The sequence below is a fragment of the Lutra lutra genome, chromosome 1, assembly GCF_902655055.1.
Source record: "Lutra lutra chromosome 1, mLutLut1.2, whole genome shotgun sequence".
Taxonomy (NCBI): domain Eukaryota; kingdom Metazoa; phylum Chordata; class Mammalia; order Carnivora; family Mustelidae; genus Lutra; species Lutra lutra.
This window is the reverse complement of record NC_062278.1, coordinates 61547949-61567711: the sequence shown is the minus strand read 5'-3', so window position 1 is coordinate 61567711 and position 19763 is coordinate 61547949. Positions and strand designations below refer to the sequence as shown.

Below are 19763 nucleotides of genomic sequence, written 5' to 3'. Positions count from 1 at the left end.
AACCAAGAGTCAGATGTTCAACTGACTGGAGCACCCAGGCACCCCACAATTTACATCTTTTATAGTGTTCATCCATTAACAAATTATTATTATAGCTATTTTTAATACTTTTGTCTTTTAACCTTTATACTAGAGTTATAAGAGATTCACCTACCATCATTACCATATTATTTTCTATTAAACTATTTTTATATATATACCTTTACCAGTGAATTTTACAGTTTCATATGTTTTTATGTTACTAACTAGTGTCCTTCACTTCAACTTAGAGCCCTTTTTTAAAAAAAAAGATTTATTTTATTTATTTATTTGAGATTGAGAGAGAGAGAGAGTACACTAGTGGGGAGGGGACATAGAGAGAGGGGGCAGGGAAGCAGACTCCGGATGAGCAGAGATCCTGATGCAGGGCTGGATCTCAGGACTCTGAGATCATGACCTGAGGCAAAACCAAGAGTTGGATACCTAACCAATTGAGCTACCCAGTTGCCCCTTGAACTAGTCTTTTTCAGTGTTGGGATTTAAGTAAGGCTGGTCTAGTGGTAGTGAATTTATTTTGCTTTGGTTTGTCTGGAAAATTCTTTTATTTCTCCTTCAATTGTGAAGGACATCTTTGCTGGGCAGACTATTCTTGTTTGGCTGGTTTTTTCTTCTAGCACTTTGAATATATCATCCCACTCCCTTTGTCCTGCAAGGTTTCTGCTAAAAAACTTGTTGATTGTCTTATGGGAGTGCTCTTGTATGTAACAAGTTGCTTTTCTCTTGCTGATACTCTACTTTTCTTTAACTTTTAACAGTTTAATTGTCTTGGTGTGTCCCTCTTTAGATGTATATTGTTTGCTATTCTTTGGGCTTCCTGGATACGGATGTCTCTTTCTTTCCCCAGGGAATTTTTCAGCATTTCTCTAAATAAGCTTTCTGCCCCCTCCTTTCTTCTAGAACCCCTGTAATGCATATATTTCTACCCTTGATGATGTCCTGTCAGTCCATTATTCTATCTTCATTGTTTTTTTCTTTTTCCCCTGATTGGATGAATTCTCTGCTCTGTCTTTAAATTGGCTTATCCTTTCTTCTGCGGATATAGCCTGATGTTGAACCCTTTATCAAATTTTTCAGTTCAGTTACTGTATTCTTCAGCTATATGATTTATGTTTGGGGGTTTTTTAATATATATTTTGTATCTCTTTGGTGAAATTCTTTGTTCATGCATTACTCAGTGGGCATTTTTTTATGATCACTCTTTTGAATTGTCTATTGAGTAAATCATTTATTTCATTAAGATTGATTTCTAGAGATTCATCTTGTTCTTTTCATTGGAAGATATTCCCGTTTCTCTACTTTTCTTGACTCTTCCTGTTGATTTCTGCACATGAAATAAAGTAGCCATCTCTCATAGTCTTGACAGAACAGTCTCTTGTGGGAGATGAATCTTGTCAGTCAGCCTCACCCAGGTTCTTGACTGTCTCTCAAAACTTTGTGATCATCCAATCTGTTGTCTTTGTTCTTAGCGCCCAGTAGTTGAGCTGTACCAATACTTATCCATGTCCCAAAGGGGAAAATCTCAGTCAGCACCTAGATCCAAGCTGATTAAAAAACCGTACCCTCCTGTGAAATGTGTAAACCTGACAATTCACAGACCTGTACCCCTGGGGCAAATAATACATTATATGTTAATAAAAATAATTAATAAAGGAAAAGAAGAAAAAATATATTAAAAAACAACAACAACAACAACAACAACACTGTACCCTCAAGTAGCAGCTGGGAATGTAGGGTAACTAAGCCCCTTTCAGGGAGAAACTATGAGATGTGTTTTGCCTGCTCCCTCTGCACTGAGCCCACAAGGGGAGAAGGGTGCTCCTACACCCATTTAAAAATTACTTCTTTGTTACGGTCCTGTAGAACTTGTAAATGTAAGCTCCACTGGCTTTCCGAGCCAAGCAAACCAGGGTCCCATCCCTCAAGTGGTAATCATAAATGTTGGGTCACCAGATTGTGTCCAAGCTCCTTCCAGAGAGGTGCTGGTTGTTTGGTTTTATTGGAGTGAGCTAGAGGGAGAAGGCAGAATAAGAGTCTATAGGGCACTTCCTTTGGGGAGGACCACAACCAACCCCTAAATGTGTGCTAAATTAGAAGCTGGACCCTCAGGCATTAGCTTACTCTACGGTCCAACTGCTTTCAGAGCGACTGGGAGATGAGCATGTTTGTCTGCTCTTTCAGGGCTGAACCCTAAGGGGATAGGAAGTGCGCACACATCCATTAAGAACCGTTTCTTTGTTTCCTGTCGTTTTGTGTATCTCATGGACCCAAGCCCCAGTGGCTTTCAGAGGCAGTCATTTTATGGCCCTTTTCCTGAGTAGTTGTTTTAAAAGATGAAGTGCCAGATATGCAGTCCAAACCCTTCATTCCTCAGAGAGAAGCTCCAAGTTGGGAGTTCTCTCCCTGTTGTATGGTGCTGTGCCAGGGATGGGGTTTATGTCAGAAGCGTGTTTCAGTCCTTCCTACCCAATTTGATAATGGGTGCTTTTCTCATTCACCTGATAGGGAAGAGTCACTCAGCTAGTTTCTATATTTCTAACAGAGGGAAATGCTCTGTATGTAGCTATACATTGAATGCATCCAAGGCCAGAAGGAAGTCCAGGACCTCCTATGTCACCATCTTGGTCCTTTCTCAGCATTTTCACTTTTTAATTTTTCCCAGAAAGAACTAGAGAAGCAGAAGAGAATTAAGAGGAACCAGCAGCTGGAAGCAGTAGCCAAAGAACATTATGAAAGGATGTTGCTAAGGAGAAAAGGCCTGGAACCTTGGAAGAGATTGAGACTGCAAAACAAGCAAAACATCCAGGTATGGTGTCACACACTTCCTCCCAAAATTACAAAATGGACTTTTCAAATGGAATAAACACCCAATTCAAATTGAGGGCTGCTTGGTGATTTAAAAGCTAAAAATAAAAGCTAACCAAGTGTATGTAATTCTTTGTTTTGGATAAGAGTTCAGATTTGGTCTTCCAAGACAGAGAAAGATTTCTATAATTGCATAGGTTGGAAACAAAATGAGTAGATTTTTTATTAAAGACTTTTTCAAAGTAAGATGAATAGAGGCCTCTCAATTTTAGCCATGTTTCTCATAAAGAGGAAATAATTACCATAAAGTATTAGGTTTCTGTTTCAATAAAGCTGCATAACGCCCTCAAAAATCAGTGGTTTGCAATTTAGACATTTGTTTCTTACTCACACGTCTGTGGGCCAGCTGTGGATTACATTCAGGTCTCTCCACAGCCTCTTTCTGGCTTCAGCAGTAATTCAGGCCGTGCTTTTCACCTGGCAAATGTCTACTGTGCAACAACTAAGCCCAATGACGTAAACAGCCCACACCACACCTCTCCTTGTATCCGGTCCACTAACATTTCATTGGCCGAAGCAAATCATAGAGACAAACTCAAGGTCATTAAGGGGAGGAAAAATTCCATCTACTTCATTGAGAGGCATTATGAAATCACATACATAGAGTAGGGATCTGTAATCCTATTATAGGGAACCATAACCTCCTCTGCCACACAGAGATATATAAAATCAAGTGTTACTTGATAGTAAGCTTCAAACTTACCCAGTGCATAGGGCAGGGCATTCTAAACTAAATGATCAGGAGCTCAAAATAGATGAGATGTTATTTTTAGAATTGTTTAAAAATAAGCACAGTAATTCTAGGTATGACCACTATTTCTTACACATTTGGCCAGGTTAATATTGAAGAGTAAAACTAGCGTTTTGGGTTATGAAAACCAAGTATCATGAGTCCCACTAAATTGAGTAATGCTGCAGATTATACCTCTGGAAACGTGACGTAGGCTCCCTGCCTATTCATTCTTCATTCTCTTTGTTCTCTCCCTGTTTTTCATACTTTTTTACCTTCCCAAAATTGTTTTTTTCCTCTGTCCCTGATTTTTTGTCCTCAGCCTCCTTACCAATGGTTCTGGAATTACTGAGTATTCCAAACCAGCTGAGGAAGGCCATTTGTGGTGATCTGGCCTGAGGGCAAGAGGATCCATCTGTGCCCCGAGCCATTGCTATGCTGCTGTGGCTTTTTCCTTGTAATGAGAGAGAAGGGCTGACTCTCTAGTCTTCTGAGTGAATGAATCTGGAAATGAAATCTGAAATTTGAACTGAAAATTTCCTTACAGTACACTACTACAAAGATCATTTGCTATCTAACTGAATGCTTCTAGTTTTGTTTTATCTGGCTTTTGTATATTGGGGGGGGTTCATTTATTAATACGCAAAGGAAAAGCAGACAGTGAATGGAAAGATTCATTCTTATATTCCTATCAGCTCTTCTTTTTTGGTCCTAGTATTTGAATAAATTCAAAAAAGGTATAAAATGCTGAAACAAATTGAATCTATGGGTGAATAACCAAATTCAAATTTTTCTATTTCTTTATTTAAATAAAAAAATGGAAACAGGAGTTTGATCTGAAAATGACAACTATAGGCTTTAAGTACAGAAAAACCCAATTAAAAGAAAAACAGGAAGACAGATCTGAAACCAGCCTTTCCAAACTTTTCTGTTCATAAAACCTGTTATCCGTTCATCTGGAGATCTTACAAAAATGCACATTCCTGGTTTCACCTCCAGGTATTCTTGGTATGTCTGAGTTGCTGGCTGGTGTGTGTCAGGGAATCTGCATTTTTTAATAAGTAGCCTGGGGAATTCTGAGTGGTCTGAGCACCACATTTTGGGAATCCCCGTTGTAGCTCATAACAAGTGCATTCGCTTCCTATTGCTGTTACAACAAATTACCACAACATTAGCAACTTACAATAACACATTTACTAACTTAAAACTGGACTTGCTGGGCCAAGGTCAGAGTATCAGCAGGGTACCTTCCTTCTGGTGGTTCCAAGGGGGGTGGAATCTGTTTCCGAGCCTCTTTCACCTTCCAGTGGCCACCGGCATCCTGTTGCTCTCAGCTGCCTCCTCGAATCACTCTTCTCTCTGCTTTCAGGTCACATACACTAATGCTGACCCTGTCACCTCCCTCTGACAAGCATTCTTGTGATTATATTTAGGGCTCTTGCATATCATACAGGATAATCTCCCCATTTTATAATCTTTCACTTAATCATATCTGCAAAATCCCTTGTACCACATAAGGTAACATATTTACAGGTTCCAGGGATCAGGACATGTACATCCCTGAGGGCCCACTATTCAGTCTGTCACAACAAGGTAGTAGAATTTTAGAGCATTAGCAGTCCTCTCCACCTCTTTCTATTTGTAATAAGGGCACTGAGCCTTAGAAGTCACATAGCACATTGGTTACAAAGCCAAAGTGTAGCCAGCACCTGGGAACACAGTCCAGGAAAGCAACCCGGTTCTGGCATGTCATTAAACTGTCAGAACCAGAGTATTAAGGTAGATGGTAACCACTAGGTGAAAGTTAAAAAATAAGAAATAAAAGGAAAAGTTCTGGAGCACAGTAAAAGGAAGGGGTAGCTTCTTTACCCATCTGAGTTGGCTTCTAGGAAGGGATACAAACAAAATTAAGAAAAAAGAAAGATCCAGTTAAACAGTCCCAGCCTTGTTTGTAACATTTTTTCAGAAGACTTATTTAGCATTTTTTCCCTTAAACTCATGTATCTATAGGATATTTAATCCAAAAACCATTTCAGAACTTCTTTGAGACCTTTTGATAATCTTTTTCTTCCTGGTTCTCTGTTTTCCCAGAGGACAAAGAGCAGGAAGCGTAGGAGGCTCCCCTTGCCTTTTGGCTCCCAGACTGGGATGAGTCAGGCCAGACAGTGGTTTCGAGTGCCCCAATGGCCTCCTGGATGGTATCATTTGGGCCAATAAGTAGGACTGTCAAGAGATTCACTTGGATCACTCCCATTTATGGTGCTGGCTGGTTAGGCAAGGCTTAGAAAAAGGTACAATTGTATGGATGGGATTGAGAGGGAAGGGTTTTTCCTGCCTGCCTCTTAAAAGAATACAATAGTTACCTTGTAAAATTCACAAACTTTGAGTTACATGTTTATTTTGGTAGAATGATGCTCTCTCTGAACCTTTTAAGTTGGTAAGACATTAAATTATTCATCATGTTATTTTCCTATCAAATGTTTTCGTGGTTTATTGACAATGTCTAAATTTCAATGCTGGTGACAGCTCCTACTAGAAAACTAGTTGAAAATATTGGCATTTCCTCAGTTAGACAGTGGTTAAGTACATAATAGAGAGGTTTATTATAGAGTTGCTGTCCAAGCTCCAGGAGAACAAACTGAGAATATCATCACCTACACACTTTGAAACTTGATGCAAGTGAAATAATGGCTTTGGAGGTTTATTCCATTTTCTTAATAACCAGCCAGTCACTGTGGTCTTCGCGGAGTCAGCGCTGCAAGGCTGTGCATGATGTGAATCTAAAACCCCCATAAAGTAGGGTCAGTAGTTAGAGCTCTTAGGACATAGTCTGAATGCCCTTAAGATTATTCCCTCTATAGTGGCCTACATGTAGTTTATAGCATTATTTGCCAAGGTGATGTGTAGTTCCTTAAGTGATTAAACATACAAGGAATAAATTGCTTTTCTCATTTAAAAATTGTCCAGGTGGCTGAAGAACATCACTCTTTGGCTCTACAGAGAAAATGCCTGCTGTCCTGGTTCCAGTATAGTCAGGAAATCCTGGCTAGGAACACAGCCCGGGCTGATCAGTTCTATTGCCAAATATTGCTTCGGAGAGTTATCCGGAGCTGGCTACAGGTAAGGCTACACAGGGAAGGAAGCTTTAAATACATGTCTTTGCTCAATCCTATGTAAGAAAATTAGGTGCAATCCAGATGTCCATAACTATTGTGTGTGTTTTTTTTTTTTCAAGAACAATATAGAATAGTCGGTCCAGTTCCTTGCTTTGAAATGAAAATGAAAATGTCAAATCAGTTCTTCCTAAGTGTAAAACACTTTTCACACAGAGTGTCCATAAACTGTTTATAAACTTAATGTAACATTACATCAGCTTTTGCTTTTATACTCATTTCTTGTTGCTTATCCCATAATTGCTTAAGTGATTTTACTAGAAACCTACCCCCTCAGGCTTAGAACTGTTTCCACACCTCTGGCTCCATTGTTTTTTTAATACATTGCAGAGGATATTATCTTGGCTGCCATGCTATCTTTTTCTCTTTATGCCCCCAGTGTCCTTTGTTCTTTTGTATTTGTTGCAGTTCTCTTTTGTACTGTTTAATAAGCTCTAATTCTTTGTCTGTGATATTATTTGTCTCACTTCTATTCCTTTCTTCATCCCCAGTACCTGACTGATCTGGAGGAACAAGTACAAAAACTGTGGGTACATTTTCTTCAGAAGAAGATATTCAGGGCCTGGTTTAATATGGTCAGGGAGGCCCAGATTGATTCCCAGAGCAAGCACGAGATTGCAATGGAACATCATGACAGGTGAGGTTCTGATTTCTGAGGAAATTCACTCAGACTTCATAACTCTTCCACAGTGTATTCTATGCCTGGGATATGGCTTATGGATGAGGTGAGGGTTGGGAGAGCTGGGTACTTGAAGCTAACCAGACAGCGGGGGGAGTCCCAGCTCATCCAGTGACTCTTTGGAAACCCCTAGAACTCCTGGGTCTCCATCTTAAAATGAGGGGGAGGAGGATGCCTGCCCTCTCTGCCTCACAGGGGCATCCAGAGGGTGAAATGATGAGAAATACATGAATCACCTGAGCAAAGTGTACTGACTATTAGTCGTACAGGTTTATCTCTGAAGTTCAGTCTTTAACATTTACTCTGAAATACACCACCAATAGAGAAAAGTGTTTAAATCATACAGATACAGCTTAATGAATTACTGTCAAGTGGACTCCCATGTCACCACCACTGAGGTCAAGAAATAGGATACTGCCGGCCCCTGGAAATCCCCACAGGCTCCTTCCCAATTATAAGCCCTGCCCTTCCCTCCCAAGGTAAACAGCTCCCCTGACTTTTATAATGAGTACATCCTTGGGTTTCTTTTCACTTTGACCTAAGGATGCAGCCTTCGAGGCTATAATTTTGTGTTGCCTGGTTTGGAACTTTACAGAAGTGGAATCGTGGTATACATCCTATTAATATTTATAATACAGTTATGTTTTATTTAAGCCAGTGTCCTTAGGGAATAAGCTATTCTTATATACATTTTTGCTTGGATTCCTAATTTTAAGTATTTTGGATGGAAATGTTATAAATTTCATTACATACTTTCCCTTGAGAGTAAACAAATGATCTGTGTTTTAATGATCAGTAGTCATTGTTTACGAGCATGATGTGGTGGGCAGATGCCTCCAAGATCTGAGGCGGGAAGATTATTCTTTAACTGGAGAAGTGACCCCTAACTCACTACACCCAGATTAATTTTTGGTTCCTTTGTTTTCATTTGCTTGTATGTGCCTTTCTGGTTTTTATAAAAGCATTCCTGTCTTGCCGCTAAGGTGCCCACCACCAGCAAACCGTATTCACCCTTGTTTACAGGTTACTGAAATCTGTGGGCCAGGAAAACAGTAAGCAAGTTGATTCTAATTTGGTCTAAAATAAAATAAGCAATGAGTGAGGATACTCAGAGGACTTGCCTTTGAATAAATGCTTCCCTTTGAAGGTTGACGTTTAAGACTCTGTTTGCATGACCCTGGACAAATAACCCTTCAGAGCTTCCCAGTCCTCTTTTGTAAAATGGGGATAACAACAGAACCAATCTAATAGCATTGTTGAGAAGACTAAACAGGGTAACATGGTACCTCACTTAGCACATGCTTAGCCCCCAAATAATAGCTATGTTTTATTTACTGTCGTTGTTCAAGTGTTGTTATTAAACATCCTATTTGTCCACCTTTATTATCTTTCTGTTTCTCAGCTGCCATGTACAGACTGAGAGATTCACTGGGACGGCTGCCCAGTGTGGCGCAGGACAGCCAGAGAGGGTGTTCACACACCCCAGAGAGGAGGGGAGCAGTGTCAGGATTTCCAATTTCAGGCAAGGAAACGGAAGCTGCAAGTAGCAGATTGATTTAGTACACAAATACCAAATGATGGAGCCTGGGCTCTGAATCAGGCTTTCTGACTCCAAACCATTCTCTTCTTCCTGTAGCCCACCTTCTTCACCAGTTTTCTAATTCAGTCTTGTTTGTAAACTGTAAGATACAGTAGTAAGATAGTGGTCCTATGCAGGGCTTGAAGTTAGGAAATCAGTATGGAAATCCATGCATTCAACAAGAAATAAATTCTCAGCCAGTTTCTAGTTGATATAAAGCATCACCAGGGTTGGCTCACTCAGGTTGCGCATCTACCTTCGGCTCAGGTCGTGATCCCAGGGTCCTGGGATTGAGCCAAGCCCTGCATTGGGCTCCCAGCTCAGCAAGGAGTCTGCTTCTCCCTCTCCCTACTTATGCACTCTCTGTCTTCTGTCTCTCTTGCTCACTCTCTCAATTAAAAAAAAAAAAAAAAAAAAAAATCATCACCAGGACTTGATGGCTTCCATCTTTGCTCTGTCCTCCATGGCTGACCCCTCCATGGCTCCTCAGACAGACCTCGTGGCTTCCTTGGAGCTTTCACACAACCTGATCAGTGCACCTCCCTGACCTCCCAGTCTCCATATCCCTGTCTAGCCACTGTCCCACCCTGTTTTCTTCATAGCACTGAAGACTGTCTGAAGTTATACATTTATTTATCCTCTGTCCCTCCCAACAATAGAAGTGCCGCATCTTACTCATCTTACTCAGTGCTGTGTTCCCAGGTGGTGGTAATCCCCAGTACAGGTGCAGAGCAGGTACTGTGATACTCGGTCCGTAAATGAATGGATGCATTTTCTTGCAGGAGTGACACTATTGTTTAGTCACGGGTCTTTTAAAAGGAACTTTAACATTTAAAAATTGATATTCAAGTTCTTATTCAGTGTTATATGAATTAAAGAATATTATCTAGAAAAGTTGTGGCGGAAAGGGAAGGAAGGAGAGACATTTATTAGTGTGAGGCCTCATCTAAAAATTTCAGTAACACTGGGGCGCCTGGGTGGCTCAGTGGGTTAAAAATTTCAGTAACACTGAGATGATCCTAATAAGAACATGAGGTATAATCTTACATATTTATATCACTTCTTAATATATCAATTTATAATTACATATAGAGTTACAATCTGTAAATCTGGAATTTTATACTTGATGGGACAAGATGTCACCCAGACCTAAGTGTCTCATCATCGGTACTTCCTGTGGAGTTCTGCCATGAGAGCTCAGCTGTGTGCTTGTCCGGCTCCTCTTGCATGAACCAGTAGTTTTTTTTTAATATTATAGATACTGTTCTATTGGTTTCACATATGTGATGGCACTGGATAAATGACATCTCCATGACTGAGCAATTACTATTATTATCCTCATTGTTTTAATTCCAGTGTAATTAATATGCAGTGTTAGTTTCAGATATACAATATAGTAATTCAACAATTCTATACACTACTCAGTGCTCATAACAATAAGTGCACCTCTTTAATGAAAATTAAAGGGGCTTATTAGAGAAATCTCAGAGCCTTTAATATATTAAATGTGCACTGTGAGTCTTTTAACAGAATAAATGTGTACTTTTTGCTAAACTTTTTTATTTTTAAATTCAATTTAGTTGACATAGATTAGTTTCAGAGGTAGAGTTCAGTGATTCATCAGTTGCATATAATACCCAGTGCTCATTACATCAAGTATCTTCCTTAATGCCCATCACCCATTTATCCCATTCCCCCAGTTATGAATTATATGCATTCATCAGTTGCATATAATACCCAGTGCTCATTACATCAAGTATCTTCCTTAATGCCCATCACCCATTTATCCCATTCCCCCACCCATATTATTATTATGGCCTTTATTATGTTGAGGTTTGTTCCTCCCCAGCCACCCTCTGTTTCCTATAGTTAAGAGTTTCTTATGGATTGCTTCCCTCTCTGTTTTTAATCTAATTTTTCCTCCCTTTCCCCTGTATTCATCTGTTTTGTTTCTTAAACAGTAAATGCACTCTTAATCACCTTCACCTGTATCACCCATCCCCATACCCCTCTCCCCTCCGGCAACCGCCCGTTTGTTCTTTGTATTTAAAATTCTGGGGTTTTTTGGTTGTTATTTGTCTCTTTCTTATTTCTTAAATTCCACATATAAGTGAAATCATACGGTATTTGTCTTTCTCTGACTTACTTTACTGAACATTATACCTACCCTCTGGATCCATCCATGTTGTTGCAAATGGCAAGATTCCATTCGTTTTATGGCTGAATAATATACCATTATATATATGTATGTGTGTGCGTGTGTGTATGTTATGTTCGTATAATACACACACACACACACACACACACACCCCACATCTCCTTAATCTATTGTATTGCTTTCATATGTGGCTATTGTAAACAGTGCTGCAATAAACATGGGGGTGCTTACATTTTTTCAAATTAATGTTTTTATATTCTGAGTAAATACCCAGTGGAGGGGCGCCTGGGTGGCTCAGTGGGTTAAAGCCTCTGCCTTCAGCTCAGGTCATGATTCCAGGGTCCTGGGACCGAGCCCCGCATCAGTCTCTCTCCTCAGGAGGAGCTTGCTTCCTGCTCTCTCTCTCGGCCTGCCTCTCTGCCTACTTGTGATCTCTGTCAAATAAATAAATAAAATCTTTAAAAAATAAAAAAAATTAAAAAAAAAAAACAGTGGAATTTCCTGATCATAGGATATTCCATTTTTAATTTTTGAGGAACCTCCATACTATTTTTTACAGCAGTTGCATCAGTTTGCATTCCTAACAGTGCACAAGGGTTCCTTTTTCTCCACATCCTTGCCAACACTTGTTATTTCTTAGGGTTTTGATTTGCATTTCCCTGACGATGAGTGATGTTTCATGTGCCAGTTGGCCATCTGTATGTCTTCTCTGGAGAAATACATCTTCATGTCTTCTGTCCCATTTTTTAATCAGATTGCTTTTTTGTGTTGAGTTGTATAAGTTCTTTATATATTTTGGACACTAACCCCTTATTGGATATATCATTTGCAAATATCTTCTCCATTTTGTAGGCTGTCTTTTTGTTTTGTTGATTGTTTCCTTTGCAGAAGTTTTTTATTTTGATGTAGTCCCAATAGTTTATTTTTGCTTTTGTTTCCCTTGCCTTAGGAGACCTATCTAGAAAAATGTTGCTGTGGCTGATGTCCAAGAAATTACTGCCTATACTCTCTTTTAGGATTTTCATGGTCTTAGTTCTCACATTTAGGTCTTTAACCCATGTTAAGTTTTTCTGTACGGTGTAATTAAGTGGTCCAATTTCTTGCTTTTGCATGTAGCTGTCCAATTTACCCAACACATTTGTTGAACAGATTGTCCGTCCTTTTCCCATTGCATAGTCTTACCTCCTTTTTTGAAGATTAATTGCCCATATAATCATGGGTTTATTTCTGAGCTCTCTATCTTATTCCAAAGGTCAGTGTTTCTACTTTTGTGCCAGTACCGTACTGTTTTGATTACCACAGCTTTGTAGTTTATCTTGAAATCTGGGATTGTGATACCTCCAGTTTTGTTCTCTCTCAAGACTTCTTTCACTATTTGGAGTTTTTTTGTGGTTCCATACAAATTTTAGGATTATTTGTTTTAGTTCTGTGAAAAATGCTGTTGGTATTTTGATAAGGATTGCATTCAATCTGTAGATTAACTGAGTTGTAGGGACATTTTAACAATATCTGTTCTCCCAATCTATGAGCTTGGAATATCTTTCCATTGGTTTGTCTCATCTTCCATTTCTTTCATCGCTGTTTTATAATTTTCAGAATACAGGTCTTTCACCTCCTTAAAGTTATTCCTAGGTATTTTATTATTTTTGGTGCACTTGTAAATGGAACTGTTTTCTTAATTTCTCTGTCTGCTACTTCATTACTGGTGTATAGAAATGCAATGGACTTCTGTATATTGAATTTGTATTATGCATCCTTATGAATTCATTTATTCTAATTTTTTGGTAGAGTCTTTAGGGTTTTCTAGAGGTAATATCATGTCATCTGCAAATAGTGAAAGTTTTATCTTCTTCCTTACCAGTTTGGATGATTTTTATTTCTTTTTCTTGTCTGATTGCTGTGGCTAGGACTTCCAGTATTATGTTGAATAAAAATGGTGAGAGTGGGCATCCTTGTCTTGTTCCTGATTTAGGGGGAAAGCTCTCCATCTTTCACCATTGAGTATGATGTTAGCTGTGGATTTTTCATGTATGGCCTTTTGTTCTTTCCTTCTCTCTCTTTCTTTTCTTCCTTTCTTTCATATCTGGCCTTTATTATGTTGAGGTTTGTTCCCGCTAAACCTACTTTGTAGAGAGTTTTTATCATGAATGGAGGTTGTACATTGTCAAATACTTTTCACTTTTTCTGTATTTATTGAAATGATCATGTGGTTTTTAATCCTGTCTCTGATTTTAATCCTGTCTCTAATCAATGTATCACATTGATTCTTTTGTGAATATTGAACCACCCTTGCATCCCAGGAATAAATCCCACTTCATTGTGGTAAATGATTTCTTTTTCTAATATATTGCTGGATTATTTTGTTGAGGACTTTGGTGTCTGTGTTCATTAGAGACATTGGCCTATAGGTCTCTTTTTTATAGTGCCTCTTTTTTTTTTTTTTAAGATTTTGTTTATTTATTTGACAGACAGAAATCACAAGTAGGCAGAGAGGCAGGCAGAGAGAGAGAGGGAAGCAGGCTCCCCACTAAGCAGAGAGCCCAATGTGGGGCTCGATCCCAGGACCCTGGGATCATGACCCGAGCCAAAGGCAGAGTTTTCAACCCACTGAGCCACCCAGGTGCCCCTCTTTTTTTTTTTTTTAAGTAGGCTCCACCCATGCCCAGCCTGAAGGCCAATGTAGGGGTTAAACTCACGACCCTGAGATCAAGAGTCAGATGCTTAACCAACTGCGCCACCTGGGCACCCCTTTCTTGTAGTGTGTTCATCTGGTTTTGGTATTGGGGTAATGCTGGCCTTATAGAATGAATTTGGAAACTTTCCTTCCTCTACTATTTTTTGGAATAGTTTGAGAAGAATAGGTCTTAACCTTCTCTTTAAATATTTGGTCAAACTCACCTGTGAAGACATCTGGTCCTAGACTTTTGTTTGTTGGGAATTTGTGGTTACTGATCCAATCTCATTGTTGGTAACTGGTCTATTCAAATTTTTATTTGAGTTTTGGGAGGTTATATGTTTCTAGGATTTTATCTACTTCTAGGTTGTCCAATTTGTTGGCATATAGCTTTTCATAATATTCTCTTACAACCCTTTATATTTCTGTGGTATTGGTTATTATTTTTCCTCTTTCATTTCTCAGTCCTCTTTTTTTGTTGATGAGTCTGGCTAAAGGTTTATCAATTCTGTTGACCTTTTCAAAGAACCAGTTTCATTGATCCTGGTTTCATTGATCTGTTCTCTTGTGGCATTTTTTGTTTTTTGTTTTGTTTTTACCTTCAATTTATTTCTGTTCTAGTCTTTATTATTTCCTTGCTTCTACTGGTTTTGGGTTTTGTTTGTTCTTTTTCTAGCTCCTTTAGGTATAAGGTTAGGTTTGAGGTTTTTCTTCCTTCTTGAGGTAGGCCTGTGTTGCTATAAACTTCCCTCTTGGAACAGCTCTGGCCACATCCCAAAGATTTTTGGACTATTGTATTTTCATTTTCATTTGCCTCCGTGTATTTTTTGATTTCCTGTTTGATTTCTGGGTTGACCTACTCATTGTTTAGGAGGATGTTATTCAACCTCTATGTATTTCGTTACTTCCAGATTTTTTTCTTGTGAATGAAAAGATGCATGGTATGACTTTGATCTTTTTGGATTTGTTGAGAGTTGCTTTGTGTCCTAACATCTGATCTGAGAATGTTCCATGTGCACTGGAAAAGAATGTGTATTCTGATGTTTTAGGATGGAATGTTCTGAATGTATCTATTAGATCCATCTGGTCCAATGTATCATTCCAAGCTATTGTTTCCTTGTTGATTTTCTGTTTGGATGATCTTTCCATTGATCTAAATGGGATGTTAAATTGTCCTACTATTATTGTATTACTATCAATTACTTCCTTTATGTTCACTGGCTGCTCTATGTATTTGGGTCCTCTCATGTTGGGTGCATAGTTATTTACAATGATCTTCTTGTTAGATTGTTCCCTTTATGATTATGTAGTGTCCTTCTTTGTCTCTTTTTACACCAAAATACAAGGTAATTAAAATAGCAAAAAGGTAGTGCTAGAGAGTTTTAAGAGCAACAAGAAAAAAGTTACATATAAGGGACACCCCATAAGGCTATCAGCTGATTTTTCAGCAACGTTGCAGATCAGAAGGAAGACATGATATATTCAAAGTGCTGAAAAAAAAATTTCCAACCACAAATATTTTATTCAGCAAGGCTAATCTTTCAGAATAGGAGACATAGTTTCCCAGACAAACAAAAATTAAAGAAATTTATCACCACTAAACTAGCCTTACAAAAAATGTTAAAGGGGATTCTTTGAGTGGAAAGGAAAGACCATAATCAGGAATAAGAAAAGTAGGAAGCACAAAAGCAATAAAATTAAGTATATATATAAAAATTGGTCATGAAGATAAAGGACTAGTATCCAAAATCTATAAAAGCTTATCAAACTCAACACCCAAAGAACAAATAATCCAATCAAGAAATGGGCAGAAGACATGAACAGACATTTAGGCAAAGAAGACATCCAGATGGCCAACAGACACATGAAAAAGTGCTCTACATCACTTGGCATCAGGGAAATACAAATCAAAACCACAGTGAGATACCACCTCACACCAGTCAGAATGGCTAAAATTAATCAGTCAGGAAATGATAGCTGTTGGCGAGGATGCAGAGAAAGGGGATCCCTCCTACACTGTTGTTAGAAATGCAAGCTGGTGGAGCTACTCTGGAAAATAGCATGGAGGTTCCTCAGAAAATACCGCTATGCTACAATCCAGCAATTGTACTACTGGGTATTTACCTAAAGGTACAAACGTAGTGATCCGAAGGAGCATGTGCACCCGATTGTTTATAGCGGCAATGTCCACAATAGCCAAACTATGGAAAGAGCCTAGCTATCTATCACCAAATGAATGGATAAAGAAGATGTGGTATGCATATACAATGGAATACTATGCAGCCATCCAAAAAACCCAAAATCTTGCCATTTGCAGCAGTGTGGATGGAACTAGAAGGTATTATGCAGAGGAAATAAGTCAATCAGAGAAAGACAACTATCACGTGATCTCACTGATACGAGGAATTTGAGAAACAAGACAGAGGATCCTAGGGGAAAGGAAGGAAAAATGAAACAGGATGAAACCAAAGAGGGAGACAAACCATAAGAGACTCTTAATCTCAGGAAATAAACTGAGGGTTGCTAGAGGGCAGGCGGGGTGGGAGGGATGGAGTGGCTGGATGATGGACATTGGAAAGGGTATGTGCTATGGTGAGTGCTGTGAATTGTGTAAGACTGATGAATCACAGAGCTGCCCCTCTGAAACAAAGAATACAAAAAAAAGGGGGGGGGGGGTCAAGAGAGTCACAGAATAAAAGAATGTAAAGTATGATACCATATATCTAAAACATGGTGGTTGGGGGAAGAAGGGAGTAAAAATTTATGGCTTTATAATGAGTTCAAACTTAAGCAACCATCAACTTAATATAGACCACTATATGCAGAAAATGTTATATGTAAACCTAATGATATCAAAAACATGTAATAGATACGCAAAAAATAAAGAGAAAAGAATCCAAGTATATCACTAAAGAAAGCCAACAAACCATGAGAGAAGAGCAAGAGAAGAAGTGAACAAACAACGACAAAAATAACCATAAAACAATGGCAATAAGCACATACTTGTCAATAATTACTTTGAATATAATAGACTACATGCTCCAGTCAAAAGACATAAGATGACAGAATGAATAACAGAGCAAGACCCATCTATATGCTGCCTACACGACACTCCTTTCAGACCTAAAGACACTGAAAGATTGAAAGTGAGGGGATGGACAAACATTTATCCTACAAAAGGAAGGGAAAAGAAAACGGGTAGAAATACCTATGAGGGACAAAATACACTTTAAAACAAAGACTGTAACAAGCAACAAAGAAGTACTTGTGGGGCGCCTGGGCGGCTCAGTGGGTTAAAGCCTTTGCCTTCAGCTCGGGTCATGATCCCAGGGCCCGGGGATCGAGCCCCACATCGGGCTCTCTGCTCAGCAGGGAGCCTGCTTCCCTTCCTCTCTCTCTCTGCCTGCTTGTGATCTCTGTCAAATAAATAAATAAAATCTTTAAAAAATAAGAAAAAAAAAAGAAGTACTTGTTATATTTCCAATATTGCCTCAGTACTATAGTTCTGAAGCATTCTGGAGTCATAGGCCCCTTCACAGTTATAAGTCACATACCAAGACCCCCAGATACTCCCCTATGCTCATCCCATACAGTGTTATATAAAATGTCAGGGAGTTTTTGGACCACAGGTTAAGAACTCTTATGTTGTGACTTAAATCACATTTATTACATAAAACATCCACAGGTCATCTATCAAAACATACTTGCCAAGCATAAAAAAAATACCCAATAACATGGTGTCTGGCTCTCATAATTCAGTAGTCCACGTGCTATAGGAGTTCTGAAGAGGGAAACATAAATGCCAGCAATGACAGTCTGGGAAGATTTCCTCTGCGGGAGTGGGGCACAGCATTTCCATTAGGGGAGAACAGTAGGAGATGAAATATAGAAGTCAGAAAGTGGGATGGTAGGCAGGAGAACTGTGAACAGGTAAAAGTGAGAGACGGGTGAGGACGGAGTGGGCAGATAGCCAAGGACGGGTGGCTGTCAGTGGAGGCCTGGATGGATGAAGGAAGAAAGCCAATTTGAAGCAGCTCCACTCCTTGTAGCCTTTTAGGTTTTAACTTCCAGCAACAAAAATCAACATTATCAGAAACAGCATATAGCCATTAGCCATAGAGTTAATGGGGGCTGTGATGCATTCCAGGATTTCTTGAGAAGGTCAAGAAGCTAGACTAAATGCCATCTGTGCCTCGAGTTGTGAAAATACAAACTGAGCTACTCTACATTTTTGTTTCAGCCACATAACTTTGCTTGTAATTCCTCACACACACCATGCTGTTCTTGCCTCTTTTGCCTGTACTCAAGACATGTTCTCTTCTAGAAAAAGCCTTTTGTCTGACAAAACTCAGTTCAGATCATCTCTTTCAAAGACTTGTGATGGGGGCGCCTGGGTGGCTCAGTGGGTTAAGCTGCTGCCTTCGGCTCAGGTCATGATCCCAGGTCCTGGGTTCGAGCCCCGCATCGGGCTCTCTGCTCAGCGGGGAGCCTGCTTCCTCCTCTCTCTCTGCCTGCCTCTCTGCTTACTTGTGATCTCTCTCTGTCAAATAAATAAATAAAATCTTAAAAAAAAAAAAAAAAAAAAGACTTGTGATGCCCCTCACTACCAGACTGGGGGAGCACCCGGTGCGTATCTCCACCATGACGGCCCCTCACTGCTTTGAAGTGATCTGTTCACCAGGGTGACTCCGTCTTTGGGCGGAGATTGTCTGGCTTACCTTCACAGCCCTAGTGTGCACGTAGTTGTGTTACCCTAAAAGGCCATTGCGGGTCTCCCCTCTAACAGCAGATAATCTCACTTCAACTTGGGATCCTCCAGAACCGTGATTCCAGAACCTGACATTAATATAATATTTTCTCAACTAAAATTCAAGGGTGGTGGCATTCCTTGTTGGATGTGATGTTACCAGAGGGCTTTTTAAACAGTAGGCACAAGCGCACCTCAGAGATGTTGTGGGCTCAGTTCCAGACCACTGCAGTAAAGCGAATGTCAGAATTAGCAAGTTGAATGAATTTTTATTTTCCCAGTATTTTTAAAAGTTATGTTCATACTATACTATTAAATGTGCAATAGAATTATGTTTTAAAAAAACAATGTATATACTTAATTTAAAAATACTTTATTGCTAAAAAGGCTGTCATCTGAGCTTTCAGGGGGTCTTGATCTTTTTGCTGACAGAAGGTCTTGCCTCCCTGTTAAAGACTGCTGACTGATTAGGATGGCCGTTGCTGAAGGTGGAGGTGGCTGCTGCAATTTCTTTAAAAAGACAACAGTGAAGTTTACTGCACCTATTGACGACTCCTTTCACAATTTCTCTGTAGCATACGACACCGTTTGGTAGTATTTTACCCACAGCAGAACTTCTTCTAAAATTGGAATTAATCTTCTCATCCCTTGTTGCTACTTTATCAACTAAATTTATGTAATATTCTAAATCCTTTGTTGTCACGTCATCAATCTTCACCAGGAGAAGATTCCATCTCAAGAAACTACTTTCTTTCCTCATCCATAAGGAGCCGTCATTCGTCCATTAAAGCTGTAGCGTGAGATTGCAGCAGCTTAACCCCATCTTCAGGCTTTACTTCTCATTCTAGTTCTCTTGCTGTTTCCCCCACATCTGCGCTACTTGCTCCACTCCATTCTGGAACCTCTCAACCCATGAGGGTTGGCATTGACTTCTTCTACAGTCCTGGGAATGTTGATATTTTGACCTCTTCCCATGAATTATGAATGTTCCTAATGACAGCTAGAATGGTGAATTCTTTCCAGAAGGTTTCCAATTTACTTTGCCCAGATGCATCAGAAGAATCACGATCTATGAGAGGTAAAGTCCTAAGAAATGTATTTCTTAAATGATAAAGAATTGAC

At 39.3% G+C, this 19763-nt stretch overlaps 1 protein-coding gene across 7 annotated transcripts in view; it reads left to right on the top strand.

Moving 5' to 3' along the window:
- The window catches only part of CCDC191 (coiled-coil domain containing 191), a 90536-nt gene that overhangs the window by 67814 nt on the left and 2959 nt on the right, over positions 1-19763 (top strand). For 6 of the 7 annotated variants that reach the window (XM_047725090.1, XM_047725082.1, XM_047725106.1 and 3 more), the window contains 3 exons: positions 2699-2842; positions 6599-6751; positions 7296-7441. In XM_047725090.1, coding sequence (XP_047581046.1) covers positions 2699-2842; positions 6599-6751; positions 7296-7441 — 443 coding nt within the window. Of the gene's footprint in view, positions 1-2698; positions 2843-6598; positions 6752-7295; positions 7446-19763 lie in introns of those variants that run through there. The other variant, XM_047725095.1, reaches the window with a different exon arrangement.